We start from the raw sequence: 18,434 nt of genomic DNA on the forward strand, positions 1-18,434 counted from the left end.
TCCCCTGCCGGAGTTTCGTCCAGCAGCAGGAGGTCAGACTCGTGTCTGTGGCTGCAGCATCCATTTTGTGATGCTGGGGCTCTTTTAAACTATTACCGGTTAGGTTAGTGTGTACATGTCTTCTCCCTCTAGAAGGGTGGAATCCTGACTCCGCCGTGGGGGGGCGGGAAGGGGGGGGGTATCATTCCAAGGTGTTTGACACCAAACACAACATGTTTCCATGCAGCAATTCCAAAGTTAGCATTTACCACAAGGTTATAGTGCACTTAAGAGTTTATGGTCTGGCTAAATCACAGAACAGCATCAGAGAATAGATTCCGAAAGCTGCAGAGGGGTCCTGCTCATGCATGGGCACCCCCTCACACAAAACCAAGCACTCTGCCTTCAGGATTGATAAGGCCTGCCATAGGAGTGACTTATAGGTTTATATGTGTCAGTGATTAAAGGTAGATATAGGTAACATATCTTAGTAAGGGGTGCATGCACCATCTTACCCTGGTGGCAGACCTGTGGTGCCATTTTGGAAGGCTTCCCAGGGGTGGCATAATACATGCTTCAGCTCTTGGTAGACCTCTGGGGTACCTATGCCATAAGTATCGAAGGTACCATATACTAGGGACTCACAAGGGTAACCCAGTAACCTATCTGGCGTGTACCTAAAGTACATGTACTCAATTTAGAGAGGAAGCAGCTAGGCTGGGGTCCTGGTTAGCATGGCCCCAGCCAGACTAAAGTCGTAAAACAGTGAAACACCAGCAAAAAGTGGGGGGGTAACCATAGTAAGTAGATCCTACTCTCCTACATTGAGCAGCTTCAGCTTGCCTGGGCGTCTTAGTATGTTAGGGAGACATATATCAAAGTGTGAGCCAGTTCCCTCTAGGAATCTATGCCTCCACAGTGTGATATATTAATGTCATGCCAATAACACTATAACTCTTATCCTGCAGCAGTCGTTCTCAGGTTTGTTAGCAAAACTTCTGCAAGAACAACACGCTATCCTGTGCAGCAGCCGCCTGGCATCACAGATCTAGGCCTTGAGGGGCACCATCTAAACCAGTTGCTGTAAGTTCTCAGGAGGAGAATGACACATAGGTAGGGGATCATGAGCTACCCCATCGAAGGAGAAGGAACACAGCATAGACGGAGTCTTGACGTTTTGTTTCAGTTTATATAATATGCCCAGTATGAGCAGTATATATCTTTCAGGAAATCTCACTAAATTGCATTATTTTTTAGAGGCAAAGCAACAACTCCACTACCTCTGTGCAGTGGACGTACTCCTCAGCATTCTGGTTACCGCACACTGCCGCATTATTAAGGTGGCTGACTTCACAGAGGTATTTCAGCAAAAACACAAACGTCCAGAGGCCCTAGGTTGCCATTGGCTCTATTGGTAGTGCATGACAGCTGGGGCTACCACTGCCTCCTGGCCCAGATGTTCCAGTGCTCTATAGACTGCTACTGAGGAAGAGGGATAGACCTCATGATTTTTGCAAGTCTTCAAGGCCTGATCTCCCCTCATTGAGCTGTTAGTAGACCCTACTTTTCTGATTCCCAAATCTAGCACCACTACCCCAGCACTGTTCTGGGCATCGGGTGCCTCAGGAGTAAAGGGGAACTGGGCATGTAGCAGGATGCATATCAGCTTATCGACGCCTTAATAATATTGATTGACTACTTACTTATACACAACATATATACATCTGTAAATGAAGTCCGATTAAACCAATATAAAAATAGCCAGTGACCTGATGTACTAAAGAAGGTGCAAGTGTTGAAGTTTCTCTCTTCAACTCTTCAAGACAAAGCCCTGTTAGTACCCAAAACCAAATGCAAGAGGAAAGTAGACGTCTTCTGCCCTCTGTTTTTCCTGATCTGCATAACAATCTTCCCCAGGCATATGAATTACAACAGCCCCATGCTCCCGAGATTAAAACGGAAACTAATCTATTCCAATCCCCTTCCGACCTCCACCAACCTACTCCTTCTCAAAATGTACAAGTGTAGGATAAGCCAGTGATTATGACGTCAAACCTCTTTGATGGTGGCCTGGAGTGTATCCCTCTGATAAGAGTGAAGTGTTGATATTGCTTGTATTGTATTTCTCACCATTGTTATGGTAAAGACAAAGAGGTATCAATGTAACCATTATGGCCCCTTACAAAAATATCTCATGTGACTGCTCTCAGAAACTTTTAAGTTTTTCAGTGCTCCGTAGGAAAACAAAATTAACCTATTTATTACTGCATTCATATTTCAGGCGCTTTATAGGAAGGAATTTCTCCACATAGAAAACAGTTTTTTCCCCTGTGGAGATATGCAAACTTTTTTAAACAATACTCATACAGATAGTCTACCTCTATTGACGCAATGATAGGGTAAGCAGGTGTTGATTTCCTAATGGATACGAAGGACTGAGTGTTTTGGGAGTTCCACAGAGATGCAGAAAAATTTGCATATCATAGGAGTAGAGATTTGACCGTGGTATATCGGCTTTTCTGTGACACTTTTAAGGCCTTTTTTGTTGTTCTACAAGAAATGAACCCTGCCTGCTTGGCCTTTGCTCTGCTTGGATTTGGTGTAGGATTTTGTCTTACTGTTGCCCTAGCTCAGTGACTTAACAGTGGTTAACTACTTGTTTGGAGTTTTCTTTGCTGTTAATTGGTCACTCTAAAAATGTGTGTGCATAGAACAATACATAATCAGTTGAACGGTCATTAACCGCTTATTATGCTGACTATATGTGTGCTATAAGGCTATTAGCATTTGTTCCCCATATCTCTTCCAACACAGAATTCATACCAGTTTTCTTTGTCTGGGTTATACCCACCGTCAAGTCTTACACACTGAGACTAGTTTGACAGACAGGGCCAACAAGGGCCAGGTGAGTGGAAATATGCAAATGTGAGGCCATTTCTTCCCGGAGCTTGCCAAGCCTGCAATATCAGAATGGCCTTGGTGCTTCCAAGTAACAGCAGGTAACTCTCCAGTGATCGTGTCATGGCTTAGGACGTATCATCATTCTGTTAACTGCTGTTGTTTCAAGTCGCCTATTAAAACACTGTTTCAGTTGTATGTGCACCTCTTTAAAATGTTTTTCAACATAATAAAACGTGTCTTGCTTTTCCTCCCAATTATTTGGAAATGTCTTTTAGTGATGTCCATGCGGTTTGTTTATGGGATGATAAAGGCCCAGCAAAAATACATCAAGCGCTGAAAGAAGACATCCTTGATTTTATAAAGCAGGCTCAAGCTGTAAGTGTTTTGACTATTTTAAAAACAAACTGTTATGAATGTATTGCTCAAGATGTGCTACATGTAGATTTTTTGTGGCGATGCTTTTACTAAAAATGCTTTCACAATCCATAATTCTGAAAAACAAATTTCCAATATTTGACTGATTTGGGATGATGCCCAGATTTTTTTTATCATCGATCTTAATTATATAGACTCTTAATCTCCATAGCCCCAATCCTTCCATCAAGAGGGTGATCTTTGATAAGCATCACATTGGTTTGTCAAAAACGTTTTTATATCATCCATCACTTCTCAGACAGCATATAAAAAGGTCGTCCTCTGATAAGAGTTCTTGTAGAGAATCATCAATTGGACCAAGCCTCATATAGACCAATCACCATGGGGGAGGTTGGAGTGGGCTATGTGGGTTAGAATGAGGAACCTTATGAAACAATGTAATGTACATTGAAACTCCTGCATTGGCAGAATGTCAAAGAGCTGCATTATGACTGGATCACAGATGGTTAATATCTACAGGTCTGTGTCAAGGTCAAGACAGAAGCTGGCCAGGCTCCTGTATTTTGACTCCGAGACAGAGCTGTACATTCCTCACATTCCCTGAAAGGTACCAAGCACGCATCCCACACAACATGTTCCAGTTCACACTGGTCGGTGAAGAGCGAAAACATGCCCTCCCCACTTTGCAGCTACGTGCGAGCACAGAAAATGGAGTCTGCTACACAAGATGGAGTCAATACAGAAAACGGAGTCAATTATACCAAATGGAGCCAATGGTCAATATATAATTCTTAATATCAGTACACACAGAAAAGACAAGAATACATGAGTGAAAGAAAGAAACGGATCAATTTGAAAACTGAGACAAGACACACCAGAGATGACAAATGGTTTTGTGTCTTCCAATGACCCCTGCAAAGTGCTAGATTAGAGTCTGTCTTTGCAATTTATAAAAAGTTATGATGTTATCCTTCCAGTGCAGTGGTTAATTTGTAAAAAAATAAGTTACAAACTTACATCAGGTGGCAGCTTTCACCAGCCCATTTCTCTTGTTAGTGCCGCCTAAAACGGAACCAACTACTAACCATGAAAGAGGGGAAAGGATGTGGTGTAATGGCCAGAGCTGCCGACTTCAGAGCTGGGGAACCAGGTTCAAGTCTCCGCGTCATCTCAACACCATGTGATTCTGGGCAAATCACTTAATCTCCCCGTGCCCACCATAAATTAATGTGTCATTAACTGCTGCTCATGAAAAGTGCGCCGGTGTTGAGCACCAGAAAGCACCGGCTCAAATTAAGCACTGTTCCAGTGGGAATTCAGTCAAATGGTAGCTCCAAGCTGTGCTAATTGAGTCCAATGCTCTATCTGTGAGTGACCGAAACCAAATGTAGTGTAGCATTCCGTGCAATAATTACAGTAGTGATGTCGATAGCTGGTCCTTAAACATGTTCTTACTCAAATTGTGGTAAGGTATGAGATGGTGATTGAAGCCATCGCTTATTGAACCTGTGGAATAAATGTTGTTGTAGGTGAGAAAATAGAAACTCCTGTTAATGGGGCCACAGCACAAATTATTTAACTTGAGCAGCCTTTAACCCTTTCCGTTGGCCGACGGGAGCACCCCCTCCCTGGTGCTGCGAACGACCGTTGGCCGTCGCAGCCCCGCCCACCCTTTAGAACGCCCGCACCGCGGCGTAATTGCCGCCATGGTTAAGGCGTTAAAATTCACCAATGTAGCAACCGAAGTTATTTTTTTTCTCAATGAAAATGTGCAAAAGATTTGATGATAGATTAATTCTTTAGTACACAATTTAGTTTGACAAAGGCATTTGCATGCCATTTAATAAATTAAACCTTAATCCAAAGCCACAATAGTATCATAAGCACATTGTACCCTTTCTTAATATTAAAGGCGTGTTTTAGAGAATATTCCCATTCCTGTAGAAACAATGCAAGGTTTTCGAGTTTACCCTTTGAGCCTATGTGTATGCCATTGACTTAATTTTTAGAGGCAAATGTAGTTATGAAGAAGAGTTCTTTTGCCAATTGCTTTTAACAAGACTTCCCAATTCCATTTTAAGTTTCACATGTACTGATTATTGTACCAAAGAAAATTGTATGTCTGCATTGGCTTTTTTTTTTTTTTTAGAAGTGTGCACTACCAGTATACACTCAATTTGTTGAGATAACGCTATGTGTTTATACATATATATTGCTGCTTTTTAACTACATGTTCTACTTTTTCAGAGAGTACTAAGTCACCAAGATGACACAGCCTTACTGAAAGCTTATATCGTAGAGTGGCGAAAGTTCTTCACGCAGTGTGATATCCTGCCTAAACCTTTTTGTCAACTTGAAATTACATTAATGGGGAAGCAGGGCAGCAACAAGAAATCAAATGTAGAAGACAGTATTGTAAGAAAGGTAAGGAGCAGATATTCGTATAGGTTTTACGTTAACTCTGACCTGAAAGTAATTTAAAGATGGCATGCGTGTCTGCAACTCTGTGTGTAGCTATACATTACTTTCAAGTCAGAAAAATGATTACCTCTGTTTTCGATTTCAATTTTTTTTATTATTAGTTGGTTTCAACAATGATATATGGTGTACAGCAGTATGGCATTATCAGTTGAGGAGGTACATGGCATTTCCAATTTGTCTGGTAAACAATGGTGATTAACCTCATTCCTCTATGGGTCGCAGGAAAAATATAATGCATCTCCAAACATCAAACTGTACATTAATAGCTCATTTTCATACATTGCGTCTGTTTTCTATACAAATTGCTGAAACTTAAATTATGCACTAATTTGAATCAGGGGCTTTGTGTGGGTCCCAAACGATGATGACCCCAAATTAGAGATAAACCAAGCCAAATCAAACTTAAACCAGACAGTAGAATCCATAAAGGTCTATTTAAAATGTAGCAGTCTTACAGAAAGCAAAAATAGCCAGTTCAAATCAAAATGCCATTAAATTCTCCAAATGTAAAATAATGGGATTTTGCATATTGCTCACTCTCTATTCTACTTAAATAGCCAAACCAGCTACGATCTAGCTCATGGTAAAATAAGGCAAAAATATTCTAGGTATAGAATCAATAAACAGACTAGTGTGGGGTCTGCTCACTAAAAAATGTATGGAGAAGTCTGGCAAGCATCCTGTCGGGCGCTCAATGTTATTCAATGAAAATCTTGAAAAGGGAACAAAGGCTGCAGGCTCGGGGACGGAGGATCTTCTGGAGCAACCAACACTTCGAGGGGTAAGTTGGGATCTTTGGGGATAGGTAGGCACCCAGGAGTTGAGCACAGGGGGCCGTGGGGCGCCGGGTTGCGGGGGTGTCTTTTGAGGTCGGAAAATCGTACCCCCTGCTGGTCGGGGTCGGAGGGGTCCTTTGTCCTGAGGCTGCAGGCGTCGTCGAGGAAGGTCCTTGGGCAGCTGGATTCCAGGTCAGAATCGCTGGGGGACGTCCTCTGGGTCTTGATTCACTCCAGCACATGCCAGGCTTGGCGGGTGCAGAGTGTGCAGGGTTCGCGGTTCCAGGCTGATGCCAGGGCTTGTACTTGCTTTGAGCAGTACCACTGCTCGTGGGAGACCCAGGTAGTCCGAGTCACAAGGCAGTCAGGTCCTCCGGGGTTTTTGAGGTTGCTGACCACTGGAGATGCCGGGGTTTAACAAGAGCAGATTCGAGGGTCGACAGGCCAGTAGGACTGGGGCCAAATCAGTTGGTGTCTTCCTCTTTTTAGCAGCTGCACGGCGGGTCTTAGTGTTCCTTGATCTTCTTTCTTGTTTCGTAATCTGGATCTGTGGAAAAAGGTTCAGGGTGCCCCTAAATACTAAATTCAGAGGTGTTACAGGACTGCTGGTGCCCGTTGCCGAGTACAGCAAGTGGTCTGGAGAGGCTCACACAGGCGGAATGCCTTTGAAGCTTCCCCTGCCCATCCTGGGGGAGGAGGCTTGACACCTAGCCCCAGGATGTGCATTGTTGCAAGCCCAGGAGAGCGGGGAGCTCTCCACCCAGGGGTCCAGCAACATGTCTGCTGTGTGGCAGTCTAGGCAGCCTCTCAGACAAGACGTGGATTGTAGGTTAGGTTTCAGGGGGCATCTCTAAGACGCCCTCTGTAGTGCATTTTACTTTAAATCCCACACTGGCATCAGTGTGGGTTTAATGTGCTGAGAAGTTTGATATCAAACTTGTCAGTGTAGCCATTATGGTGCTGTGGAGTTCGTAATGACAACCTCCCAGCACCGTATACTCTTAATGGCATCACTGCACTTACAGTGCCCAGGAATGGCCCTGGGTACTGTTGGGGCACAGGGCCCATGCACCTGTGCCCACACCACTGGCATAGGGCACCCAGCTAGAGGGGTGGCTGATGTATGCCAGGGCAGTGGGTTTGTGTGCATGGCACACAGGGATGTGTGCCATGTTGACTCTTTGCTTAGTTCTGCACCTAGACACTCAGCCTGCAAAGGCAGTGTGTGGGTGTCAAGGTACAGGGTCCCTAAGGGTGGCACAGTACGTGCTGCAGCCCTTAGGGGTCTTCTCTGGTCACAAGGCCCTGGGTACCTAGGGTACCATTTACTAGGGGCTGACATGTGGCCAGAGATGCCGATTGGGTTTAGGCTTTAGTATAGGTTTTAGGGAAGGAATTCAGGCCCTGGGTAACTTATTGGCAGGGACCCAGGGCACACGAAGGAAAAGTGCATCAGGTATCAGGCAAAACGTGGGGGGGGGGTACTGCAACAGAAACTCACTTTCTCACAGTCTATGCTGGTCGTGCCAACGCGACCTTCCGACGTCAGACCTGAAGTCGATGCCTCTGGTGCCGCCAGCCCCATTCTAACACTCTACGACTCTGTGATGGATTGATGTCAGTGGACATCGACTCCAGCGCCGACGGAGCTCAGAGGTTCGGCGTTGTTGCCTGTACATTTTGAGGAAGTTTCAGGCATGGATAAGGATTGGGAGGGGTTCATGGACCCTTTAGAAAAACAACTGGACTCTCCTGTGGAGCACTTGGACTGGTATGAGGATCTTGGTGAAGCCAGTAGACTGGACACCTCTCCAGATACTGGTATGCTCTCTCTACATGGTGGTGAGGAGGGCAGCAGAGGTCCTTGGCCTGGAGCTGCCCTCCGTGCAGGTCACAGCTAATCTCTTGACCAAGGTGCTTCAGCCTGGGGCTTCCACGTCCAAACCCCTTTTGCCCTTTAATGAAGCACTAACAGATGTCCTTCTAGGCACGTGGTCCAAGCCTAGCACAGGAGCTCCTGTGACCGGGACAATCGCACACCACCATCGCAATCCCCTGGGCGGTCCGAGGTACTTCAGCCAACACCCCACTCCTGAGAGCTTGGTGGTTCAGGCTTCGATGTCCCATTGCACATTTCCTTCCGCTCCTCCGGATAGGGAATCCAAGAGGCTAAACGCACATGGGAAGTTGATGTTTTCTTTTACCAGCCTGGCATTGAGGTCGGTGAATATTGCATGCTTATAGGGCAGTTTATCGCACACCCTTTTGGAAACTGTTGCACAAGTGCTGCCACAGGTCCATGAGGGGGCCCAGGCCATCCTTTCCCAGGGTGTAAAGGATGAGAGAGATGCAGCAAAATTCTCCATCTAGTGTGGTTTACACACGACTGACTCGCTGGACAGAGTGGTTACGTCGATGGTGGTCTTACGGCGCCACAACTGACTGAGAACATCAGGCTGCTCGAATTTTGTCCAGGCTAACCTCATGGACATGCCCTTTGACAGGACTTGTCTTTTTGGTGAGAAAGCGGACTCTGCTTTAGAGCGATTCAAGGAAACCTTTCTACCGCCATCTTCTTTTTTTTTTTTTTTTTTTTTTTTTGAAAAGCAAGACTTTATTGATGAATCCAACAGAAATACATCCAAGCGCCTACATCCCGGAGGCCGGCTGAAAAAGCGTCATATGTACGATATGTAAACAATTACGTCTATCCCCCCTAGATGTGGCCTTTCTACGAATCATTACACATGGTGTTCCTCTAAAACGTGTGGTATACTGACAGTAAAGCTGCTTGCATTTTATATTTTCTGTAAACAATAAAGAGAAGAACTAAAAACATGACTCAATATCAACAGCCTCAATTACATTCTTGCGTTCCCATACCTGTTCCTATCCATTGTGCTGCACCTCTGTAGGCTTCACTCAAACCCACCTCCCCTTTTTTCCAACCCCTTCCCGTTGCATTCCCTGTTGCACATACTGTACAAGGCTCTCATGCACGCTATGTCATCTCCCCTTACGATTAAACATTGTCTATCTCATCGTCAGAACTATCGCTATCGTCTTCTGGCAATGGTTCGCATATGTCCCCTCTGTAGGAGTTCCAATGTAGCCAGATCCCATTCCACTTGCGTGGGTTGTCTCTCATCTTATAAACTGCCCTCTCCGTTACCATGAGCGTGTCCATGTTTCTGCTCCATTGCGTCAGTGTGGGGAGCTCTGCCGTCCCCCATTTTTGCGCAATGTCTCGTTTGGCCACCATGCAGCCTATCGTGACCCAGAGCTTGCCATAGTGTGTCAAATCCGTAGGCCCCCAGATATTTAACAGGCACATATGTGGGGCCAAGGCCACAGTGGTGTTTAGTGTCTGTGCGATGGTACGGAGCACCCGCTGCCAATACCCCACGAGGCGCGCGCAGCTCCAAAGTGTATGTACGAAGGTGCCCTCTTCACCGCACCCCCTAAGACAATAAGGATGATCCGCCCTCTGCAATTTATGTAGAGCCACTCTCGTGTAGTAAATCCTGTGCAGGATTTTCAGTTGTACCAGGCGGAACCTAGCTGATATGCTAGCTTCACGTGGGGATGCAATAGCTGCGTTCCATTCAGATTCATCAAAATCCCCGAGGTCCTCCTTCCATTTATCCTTTAGCTTTCCCAGTGGATCAGGTAGATTATTGAGTAGTTTACGGTATGTTAGGGAAGTCGCACCCTCCTGCATACAGTCTGTAAGTAGACGGTCTTCCAGCGGAGAGGACTCCGGGGGTGTGGCGCCCGGTGGGAGCACTGCCAGAAGGGCATGTCTAATTTGTATGTATCTATACTGTTCTGTGTTCCTCAATTCGTACTGTTGCTGAAGGGAGGCGAATGAAACCACTCCCTCCCTGGACCACATGTCACCCACAGTTGATATCCCTATGGCGTCCCACTGGTTGAAGCCCTTAGTACGCCTGAGGTGACCAAGAGCCTTAGTGTCCCATAGTGGAGTGAGTTTTGTAATGGTTCCGTCCCAATGTAGTTGTGATTGTGCCTTATACCACAACTGTACTGTGTGTTTGGTGGGTCCTATTAGTTTCGCCGCAACACCCTTGTGGTACAGAGGCGCTAGCATGCTGCTGGTGCCCAGTTGGGCCCTGTCAGCCTTAAACGCTGGGTCGTCCTGCGGGGCGTGGATCCACTTGTTAAGAATCTTGAGCTGTGTCGCCCAGTAGTACAACTGCATATTGGGTAATGCAATACCACCGTCGTACCAGCTCCTGTTGAGTTTCATGTGAGCAATTCTCGCCGGCCGATTCCCCCACAGTAGACCCGACATCAGTGCAGTCACCTTCTGAAAGTAACTGGGCGGTACTAGTGTTGGTGTATTTTCGAGAACGTACAGGAAACGCGGCAGCGCCATCATTTTGAACAGCGCTGCTCTGCCCAGCAGCGTCAGTGGAAGTCTCTGCCAGTGCTGTACGTCATTACGCAATCTAATGAGGGGGGGTTGTAGATTACGACTAGAGAATTCCGTCGCATCTCGGGTGACATATATCCCCAAGTATTTAAAGGTCGTGGTGGCCACTTCCAGTGCACATGAGTCCGGCAGGGTCGGGAGTGGGCCCTTGAGCTCATAAATGGTCGATTTCGACCAATTAATGGTGTATCCTGACACCCGCCCATGTGAGTTACAGATGGATAGAAGGTTTGGGACACTGTTGTCCAGATCCGTGAGGTAAATCAGCATATCATCAGCGTACAAGGACACTCTGTCCTCCCAGCCGGGTTCCCATCTAATTCCCTTCAGTAGCGGTGTGTTCCGAATGGTGATCGCAAGAGGTTCTAAAACCAATGCGAAAAGGATAGGCGAGAGCGGGCATCCCTGCCTGGTTCCCTGTGCCAAATGTATGTCTCGCGACATGTGACCGTTTGCCACCACTCGTGCTATCGGGTCTTTGTACAGTAACCGGATCCAAGCGAGAAATCTGGGTCCGAACCCCATGGAGGTGAGGACTGCAAAAAGGTAGCTCCACTCCACCATGTCGAATGCCATTTTGGCATCCAACGACAGTATCGCCGCCGGTTCCGTCAACAGTGGGGTTCTCGCTAAGACTCCCTGCACTCTACGGAGGTTCAGGGCCGTACTCCTATGCGGCATAAAGCCAGACTGATCTGGGTGGATCAACTGAGTCAAGTGTGGCACGAGCCTGTTGGCTAATAGCTTCGCCAGGATTTTTGCTTCAGGGTTCAGCAACGAGATAGGTCTATAGGACGTACACTTATTGGGTGGTTTGCCCGGTTTCGGAATGGCCACTATAGTCGCCATCCGTTGGTCTGGGGGCAGTGTGCCATTCTCCCTACTTTCCACATACATCTGTAGAAGGGGTGCACTCAGGGACTCCGACATTGTTTTAAACCATTCCATGGGCACCCCATTTGGGCCCAGAGCCTTGCCTGGGTGGAGTGCAGCAATGGCCAGTTGAATTTCGTCAATTGTTAAGTCGGAATCGAGATCCCGTGTCGCCTCTTCCGTCAGCGTTGGCAATGCCACATGACCCAGGACGGCCTGAGCCTCCTCCGTCACGGTCACTGCCGGGGTGTATACTTCACTAAAATGTTCAGCCAGTACATTCACTATGTCTTCTGGCCGCGTGTGTATCGTCCCCTGTGTGTCTGTGATTTGTAGTATGTTCCTATTTCCCACTTGCTTCCTGTCTAGCCAAGCCAGGAGTTTACTGGCCTTGTCCCCAATGTCATACACTCTGTGCTTGGTGGCCGCAATGTCCGCCACGGTCAGTCGTCTCATATGGTCAGCAAGAAGGCGTTGACTCGTCTGAAGGGAATGCAAAGTAGCGTCGGACGGATCTGCCATATGGGCGGTGTTAGCTATGTCGAGTTTCAGTTCCAACCCTGCGGCTTCCTTCCCCTGTGTTTTCTTGTGGTGTGCAATCGCTGCTATAGCTTGTCCCCTGAATACAGCTTTATACGCTTCCCAAAGCACTGACGGCGATCCCACCGACGCGCGATTTTCCTCGAAATAGTGTTGGGTGGCTTTCTGCAGGTCCTTACGAATGGATGGGACTTTGAGATACCCCGGATAGATCGGGTAGATTCTCCTACGGGTCACTTCACGACTTGACAGTGTTAAGGTGATTGGCGAATGGTCTGATATACCCCTTGGCTTTATGTGTGCTTCATCTATAGTGAGGCGACCGTTCCCTAATGTGAGGAAATAATCAATCCTGGACAGGCTATTATGTGTAGCTGAGAAATAGGTGTATTGTAGTTGCTCTGGGTGCAGTAGGCGCCACACATCCACCAGTCCCTGTGCTTCCAGGAATCCACTGAATTTGTTAGGGCCATCGACATGTGCTCGCACTGGAAATCTGTCACGAGCGTTGTGTAGTACAGCATTAAAATCCCCCCCAATGATTAAGTCGCCATCTGGGAGTTCTAAGAGGAATTTGCCGAGGTCCGGCAGTGCCACGGCATGTAGCGCCGGTGGGATGTACACCGAGACCACAGATAACGGCCTGCCCTCCCACTGGCCATGAACCGCTGCGAAGCGGCCCTGATCGTCTATCTTGGTGGATTCGATGATGTAATGGGAAGAGTTTCGCATTAGTATGCCTGTGCCGCGCGACCCTGATGTGAACTCCGCATGCGCAACCATGTGGTAGCCTCGCCTATCCATCGCCCGTGTAGCAGTGCCCATCAGATGTGTTTCCTGTAACAGGACCAGGGCGGGACCCACCCTCTTAATTCCCTGAAAAACTAAACCTCGTTTAATCTGATCGCCCAGCCCTCTGACGTTCCATGACATTATTTGTAGCGGAGCCATCGGGGTGATTTGGTCTATTCCGGCCATGGCAGTGGCATCTCTCGGGGGCGGGCCCATCGCCACCAATGCGGGGCAGTGCTGCCAGCCAACGGCGGAACATATGGAACGACAAGAAATGTACCATTGCATGAATTGTATTGTGACCTGCAACGCTGCGCAGTGTTCCTGACATGTTGCAATGTGTTGTGTTGAGTCAAACCACTAACTGTTAGGACCAAGTGATCCAAAAAAATGAACATCCCCTTACCCACAACTGCCCCCCTCCCTGCTCCCCTGCTACACGGACTTGAACCTGCCCGCCTCCCCAACTCAGCAGAGTGCTCTTCCCAGTCCCCAACCATAGTACTTGCGCGCCGGGGCGAAGGAGTCTCCGTGGTCAGCGGCCCCTCATTCTTCTCCCCGGAGGCCCGTCGCCCAGTGTCCAGTGGCGAGCCTTAGGCGTGCAGCACAGTAAGTTCAACAGAATGTAAATCTGGAAGTCATTGCTCTTCGTTGTCCTCATCGCCCGCGTCGATTCTCGATGCTAAGCCCCCGTCTATTCCCTCGCCTCCTGATGCTTGGGATTCCGGATGATGTCCAGCTGCATGATCCTTCTGTTGTCGGTGAGGCCGCCGAGGGCGGGCGTTTGTTCTCCATCCCTCCAGCCAGTCGTGTGCAGACTCTGGATTATCAAAGAACCATGTTTTATTTTCGGCAACTACCTTCAGCCTGGCCGGGAAGAGCATGGAATATGGGATCTCTCTCGCTCTGAGTTCTTTCTTCACCTCAAAAAATGTCCGTCGCCTGCGTGCCACCTCAGCCGTGTAGTCAGGGAAGAATGCCACTGTAGAGTTTTGGATTTTAACAGGAGGAGATGTCCGGGCAGCCTGTAGAGTGACATCCCTATCTCTGAAATTGAATAGTCGAGCGACAATGGGTCGTGGGGCTGCTCCTGGCTTCGGTTGGCCTCCCGACACGCGGTGCGCCCTCTCCACCGAAAAGAACGTGGACAGTCCCTTCGGCCGCAGTTCGTTTGTGATCAAGTTCTCCACGTATAAGTCCATGGCTCTCACACCTTCCGACTCCGGCACACCAATTATGCGGATGTTATTCCGTCTGGAGCGCCCTTCCTGGTCGTCGAGCTTCGCACGTAGTACCCTATTGTCCGTTGCCAACTTCTCCACTGTCGCTTGAAGTTCAGACACATCTTCCACTAGTGATTTTGTTACCACTTCCATGGCGTTGACTTTTTCCGTCATTTTGCGGAAATCAGCTCTGATCAGTGTAATGTCGGTCGAAATCGATCCCACCGTTGTCTGCAGATGAGCCAGGGCCTGCATCACATCATCCAGGGTCGCTTTTTTGCTCCCCGGCACTTCCACGGCTTTACTGGCCACCTCCCGTCCGGCCGTCGGGGACACCGCGGGCCTGTCGCAGGCATATCGGTCTATCCGAGTCTGTGTAGTTCCACTCTTTAGGCTCTTCCCCGCCATGTCTGCTGTTCCCGCGGTCTCCGGGCACTCCCGCGACGGAGGACCGCGTCTCCCTCTTTTGCGGTTAATTTTGTTCGCCGACGTTGCTCCCTGCGTCTGTGGCCCGGCAGTAGGCGTCGGACTCGTCTGGAATCACCTGTGGCGAGAAAATCACGTAGTTGCCCCGTTATGCCTGATGGGGACTGCAGGAGGAGTATTGCTGGATGCGCCCCGGTCTTTGTGTCTACGGGGTATGCCACCAGTCCTTTCAGCCCGGGGACCGAGTGTCCTCGAATGCCGTATCCCAGCTCTATGCAGTGGTATTAGGCTTTCTCCCTTATTTGTGTCGATCAGGTAGTGTCCCGGATACTTCCGGTCTGGCTCACTGGCGGGGCGCCGCTGTTGTACCTACGGCCTTGCTTCTCCTCGTCCCTCATTGCTACAGAGACAGCCGCCCTTCGTTATTTAGGAGGTGATGTACACCCCACCAGGCCACCAGAGAGTGCCCAGTTGCTCCCCGAGTGCCACTCGCCCCGTGATGTCAGTGCTGCGGGGGGGGAGGGGGGGTTACAATGCGATGTGGACGAAGGTTACTGTCCCTCGATGTTTTCCCCCAGTCAATCAGGCTTGGCGTGGTTTTCTTTCTCTCTGGGTGCACACCGCCGGTAAATCGGCGCCGTCAGCCCCCGCCGCCACGTCCGCTGCCACTCAGAAGCCCGGGCGCGGTGCCGATGGTCTGTGTGCAGGCTGGGCCCCGGTAATAATGTCCCTTGCTCCCCTCAAAATGGCGGCTCACCTCAACATCGCCAGTCTGTAAAAACGTCTTTCATGCGCGATCTGCACCTTGAGGAGCAGGGGAGCAACAGCCGGCCTTGGTGTCCGCACTCCCGATCGCGGGCTGGTTCTGGTCCCGCCGGCACACCCACCGAGTCCCTACGCACCACCAGCCGGACGGGTGATCGGCGGGACCTTCCGGCGCGGGTCCCCCGGGGTCACTTCACTTCCCGTTGGGCTGGACTATTAGGGCAGTCCCCGGCTTGCTTGCGCCTTGCGGGCCGCTCCGTTGCTTTACCAGAAGTCGACTTCCAGGCGTCGGATTGTCACGCCGTCTCCAGCCGCTTGCATCGCCCGGTCCTGGGCTTCGGGTCCCTCCTGTGGGGATGAAAAATGTTTGCGGATTATTCGTCGGATCTTAGGAGAGGCCGCCTCAGCCGCGGAGCCTTTCCTTTATGCTGCCGCCATCGTCGGCTGCTAGCCACGCCCCCCCTACCGCCATCTTCTTGATCTAGAGTAAATCTCGTGGCCAGTCTAGCTTTTGTCACTTTCGTTGCAATGGAAGGGGTTTTCAACCACGTCAGCCATATCCTAGGCACCACCCTGAGCAGACTCCCTAAGTTGTGAGAGGACATGGACGCGGGTCATTCCGACCTTGGAATGGTAGTCAGAAGTTGTCTGCCACCCAGCCCCCTGCAGTTGCACCCTCCAAGCATTCCTAATTTAGTTCTGCAAGGCCATTTTACTCCAGTTGGAGGGAGAATTCAACACCATCTCCTCCGCTGGATGTCTGTAACATTGAACAAATGGGTCTTGCAGATCATTCAGGAAGGCTATTTTCATTCCTTTCTTTCTTTTCTTCCTCCTTTGATACCAACATCAAGAATGTATGGCGAAGGATAATCTAATATTACTCTGCGAGGAAGTTGTAGCTCTCCTGCCCAAGGGAACTATAGAAAAGGCTCCGATTTCAGAAGTAGGCAGCGATCGTTACTCTAGTTACTTTCTGATTCCGAAAAAGAACAAAGGGTTGCAGCCCATTTAGACCTTTGGACTGTCAATCTCTTCCTCAAAAAGGAAAAATTCAAGATGCTCACACTGGCTCAGGTCTTCTCCTTCCTAGACCAAGTAGACTGGCTGGTAGCATTGGACTTGCAGGATGCCTTTTTCACATCCCCATCCTGCCTGCCAGGACGGGGATGTGAACCATTTTCCCCTATCTCAACGACTGGCTGTTGAAGGCGCCATCGCCCTAGGCTGTTGTCTCCCACCTCCAGACTACAGGGACCTCCTGCATTCACCTGGGTTCTCTGTAAACATGCCGAAGACACGCCTGACCCCTTCTCAGATGCTCCCTTTTATCAGAGCTGTTCTGGACACAGTGCAGTTGCGGTCTTATCCTCCCGAACAACAAGTCCTGGATATTCAGGCTATGATACTGATGTTTCAGCATCTATCCTTGATTTCAGTGAGAATGACTGAGCCTGATGAGACTCATGGCTTCCTGCAACCCGTTAGTAAATAACGCCAGATGGCGTATGCGGACTCTGTAGTGGGACCTGAAGTTCCACTGGGCCAGCATCAGGGGGATCTCTCAGATGTGGTCCAGATCTTGGAGGCAACTGCCTGCAGTGGTGGTTGACAAACCGTAATTGGATTAGAGGGCGACCCCTTCCCCATCCCCGACCAGATCTCACAGTAGTGACAGATATGTTACTCCTGGGATGGGGTGGCCAAGTGGGAGAGGTGGAGATAAGGGGACACTGGTCTCCAAAGACAGCCTTTCTAGTGGTAATACCATCTGCCTGGAGGGGGAGTGAATTGCAGGCTTTATCATGCAAGCCTCCCTACATGATGACATTTGTGGATAAGATAATGCTTAATTCTTACCAAAAGTGGTGACTCATTCCATTTGGGCCAGTCCGTCATGCTTCCCACCTTTTTTGCTCCCGCGCATCCCTCTATGGAAGAGGAGCTTCTTCACTGTCTGGACCCAAAAAGATCACTGTTCTACCATGACCGCACATATGAGTTCTGGGTGGATTACCAACTCGTACACGCAGTGTGCAAGCCATACTTCCCAGACACTCCAGCTGCTGCACAGTCTGGGGTTTTCCATAATTACCCAAAATCACATCTACAGGCCTCCCACATTTAGCAATATCTGGGAGCCACAATAGATACCTCAGTAGCAAAAGCATATCCAAATCCAGCCAGGATAGCCAATATGCAGACTCTCATTCAAAAGTTTCAGCCACAACACTCTTTGCCAGCTCGAGTGTACATGCAGCTCATAGGCATGATGGCCTCCTGTATATTCATTGTCCCTCATACCCGACTTCAAATGCGTCCACTGCATTTATGCCTAGCAAAGCAGTGGAACCAAGCTCAAGGGCAATTAGAAGACCTAGTGTTGGTGGACCGTTGTGCTTACAACTCTCTGCAGTGGTGGAGCCCACAAAACCTTTCCAAGGGGCGACTGTTCCAAGAGCCGGTTCCACAAGTAGTACTAACAGTGGACTCATCACTCACAGGTTGGGGAGCCCACCTACTTCAATTCACAGTTCAAGGGCTATGGACAATGAAACCGAAAACACTGCACATCAACCACCTAGAGTTGCTAGCAGTATTTCTAGCACTCAAAGCTTTTAAGAAGTACTTGAACAACAAGAGTGTGCTGATCCGGACGGACAACATGACTGCCATGTATTACATACAGAAGCAGGGAGGGACACACTCTCCACAGTTATCTCACCTAGCACAGAGCATATGGAGGTGGGCAATTCCAAAGGGCATCTTTCTCCTAGCGGAACACTTGCCGGGGAAAGACAATCCGGTAGCAGATCTGCTAAGCAGACACAGCCAGCAGCTACACGA

The 18,434-nt window shown here is 48.9% G+C and overlaps 1 protein-coding gene across 1 annotated transcript in view; it reads left to right on the plus strand.

The window, feature by feature from the left end:
- Window positions 1–18,434, plus strand: part of CUL5 (cullin 5) — a 778,902-nt gene that overhangs the window by 157,058 nt on the left and 603,410 nt on the right. The window contains exons 3-4 of the mRNA XM_078657044.1: window positions 3,156–3,255; window positions 5,503–5,679. Of these exons, the coding sequence (XP_078513170.1) occupies window positions 3,156–3,255; window positions 5,503–5,679 (277 nt within the window). The remainder of the gene's footprint in view (window positions 1–3,155; window positions 3,256–5,502; window positions 5,680–18,434) is intronic.

Source organism: Lissotriton helveticus, chromosome 8 (assembly GCF_964261635.1).
Source record: "Lissotriton helveticus chromosome 8, aLisHel1.1, whole genome shotgun sequence".
NCBI lineage: Eukaryota > Metazoa > Chordata > Amphibia > Caudata > Salamandridae > Lissotriton > Lissotriton helveticus.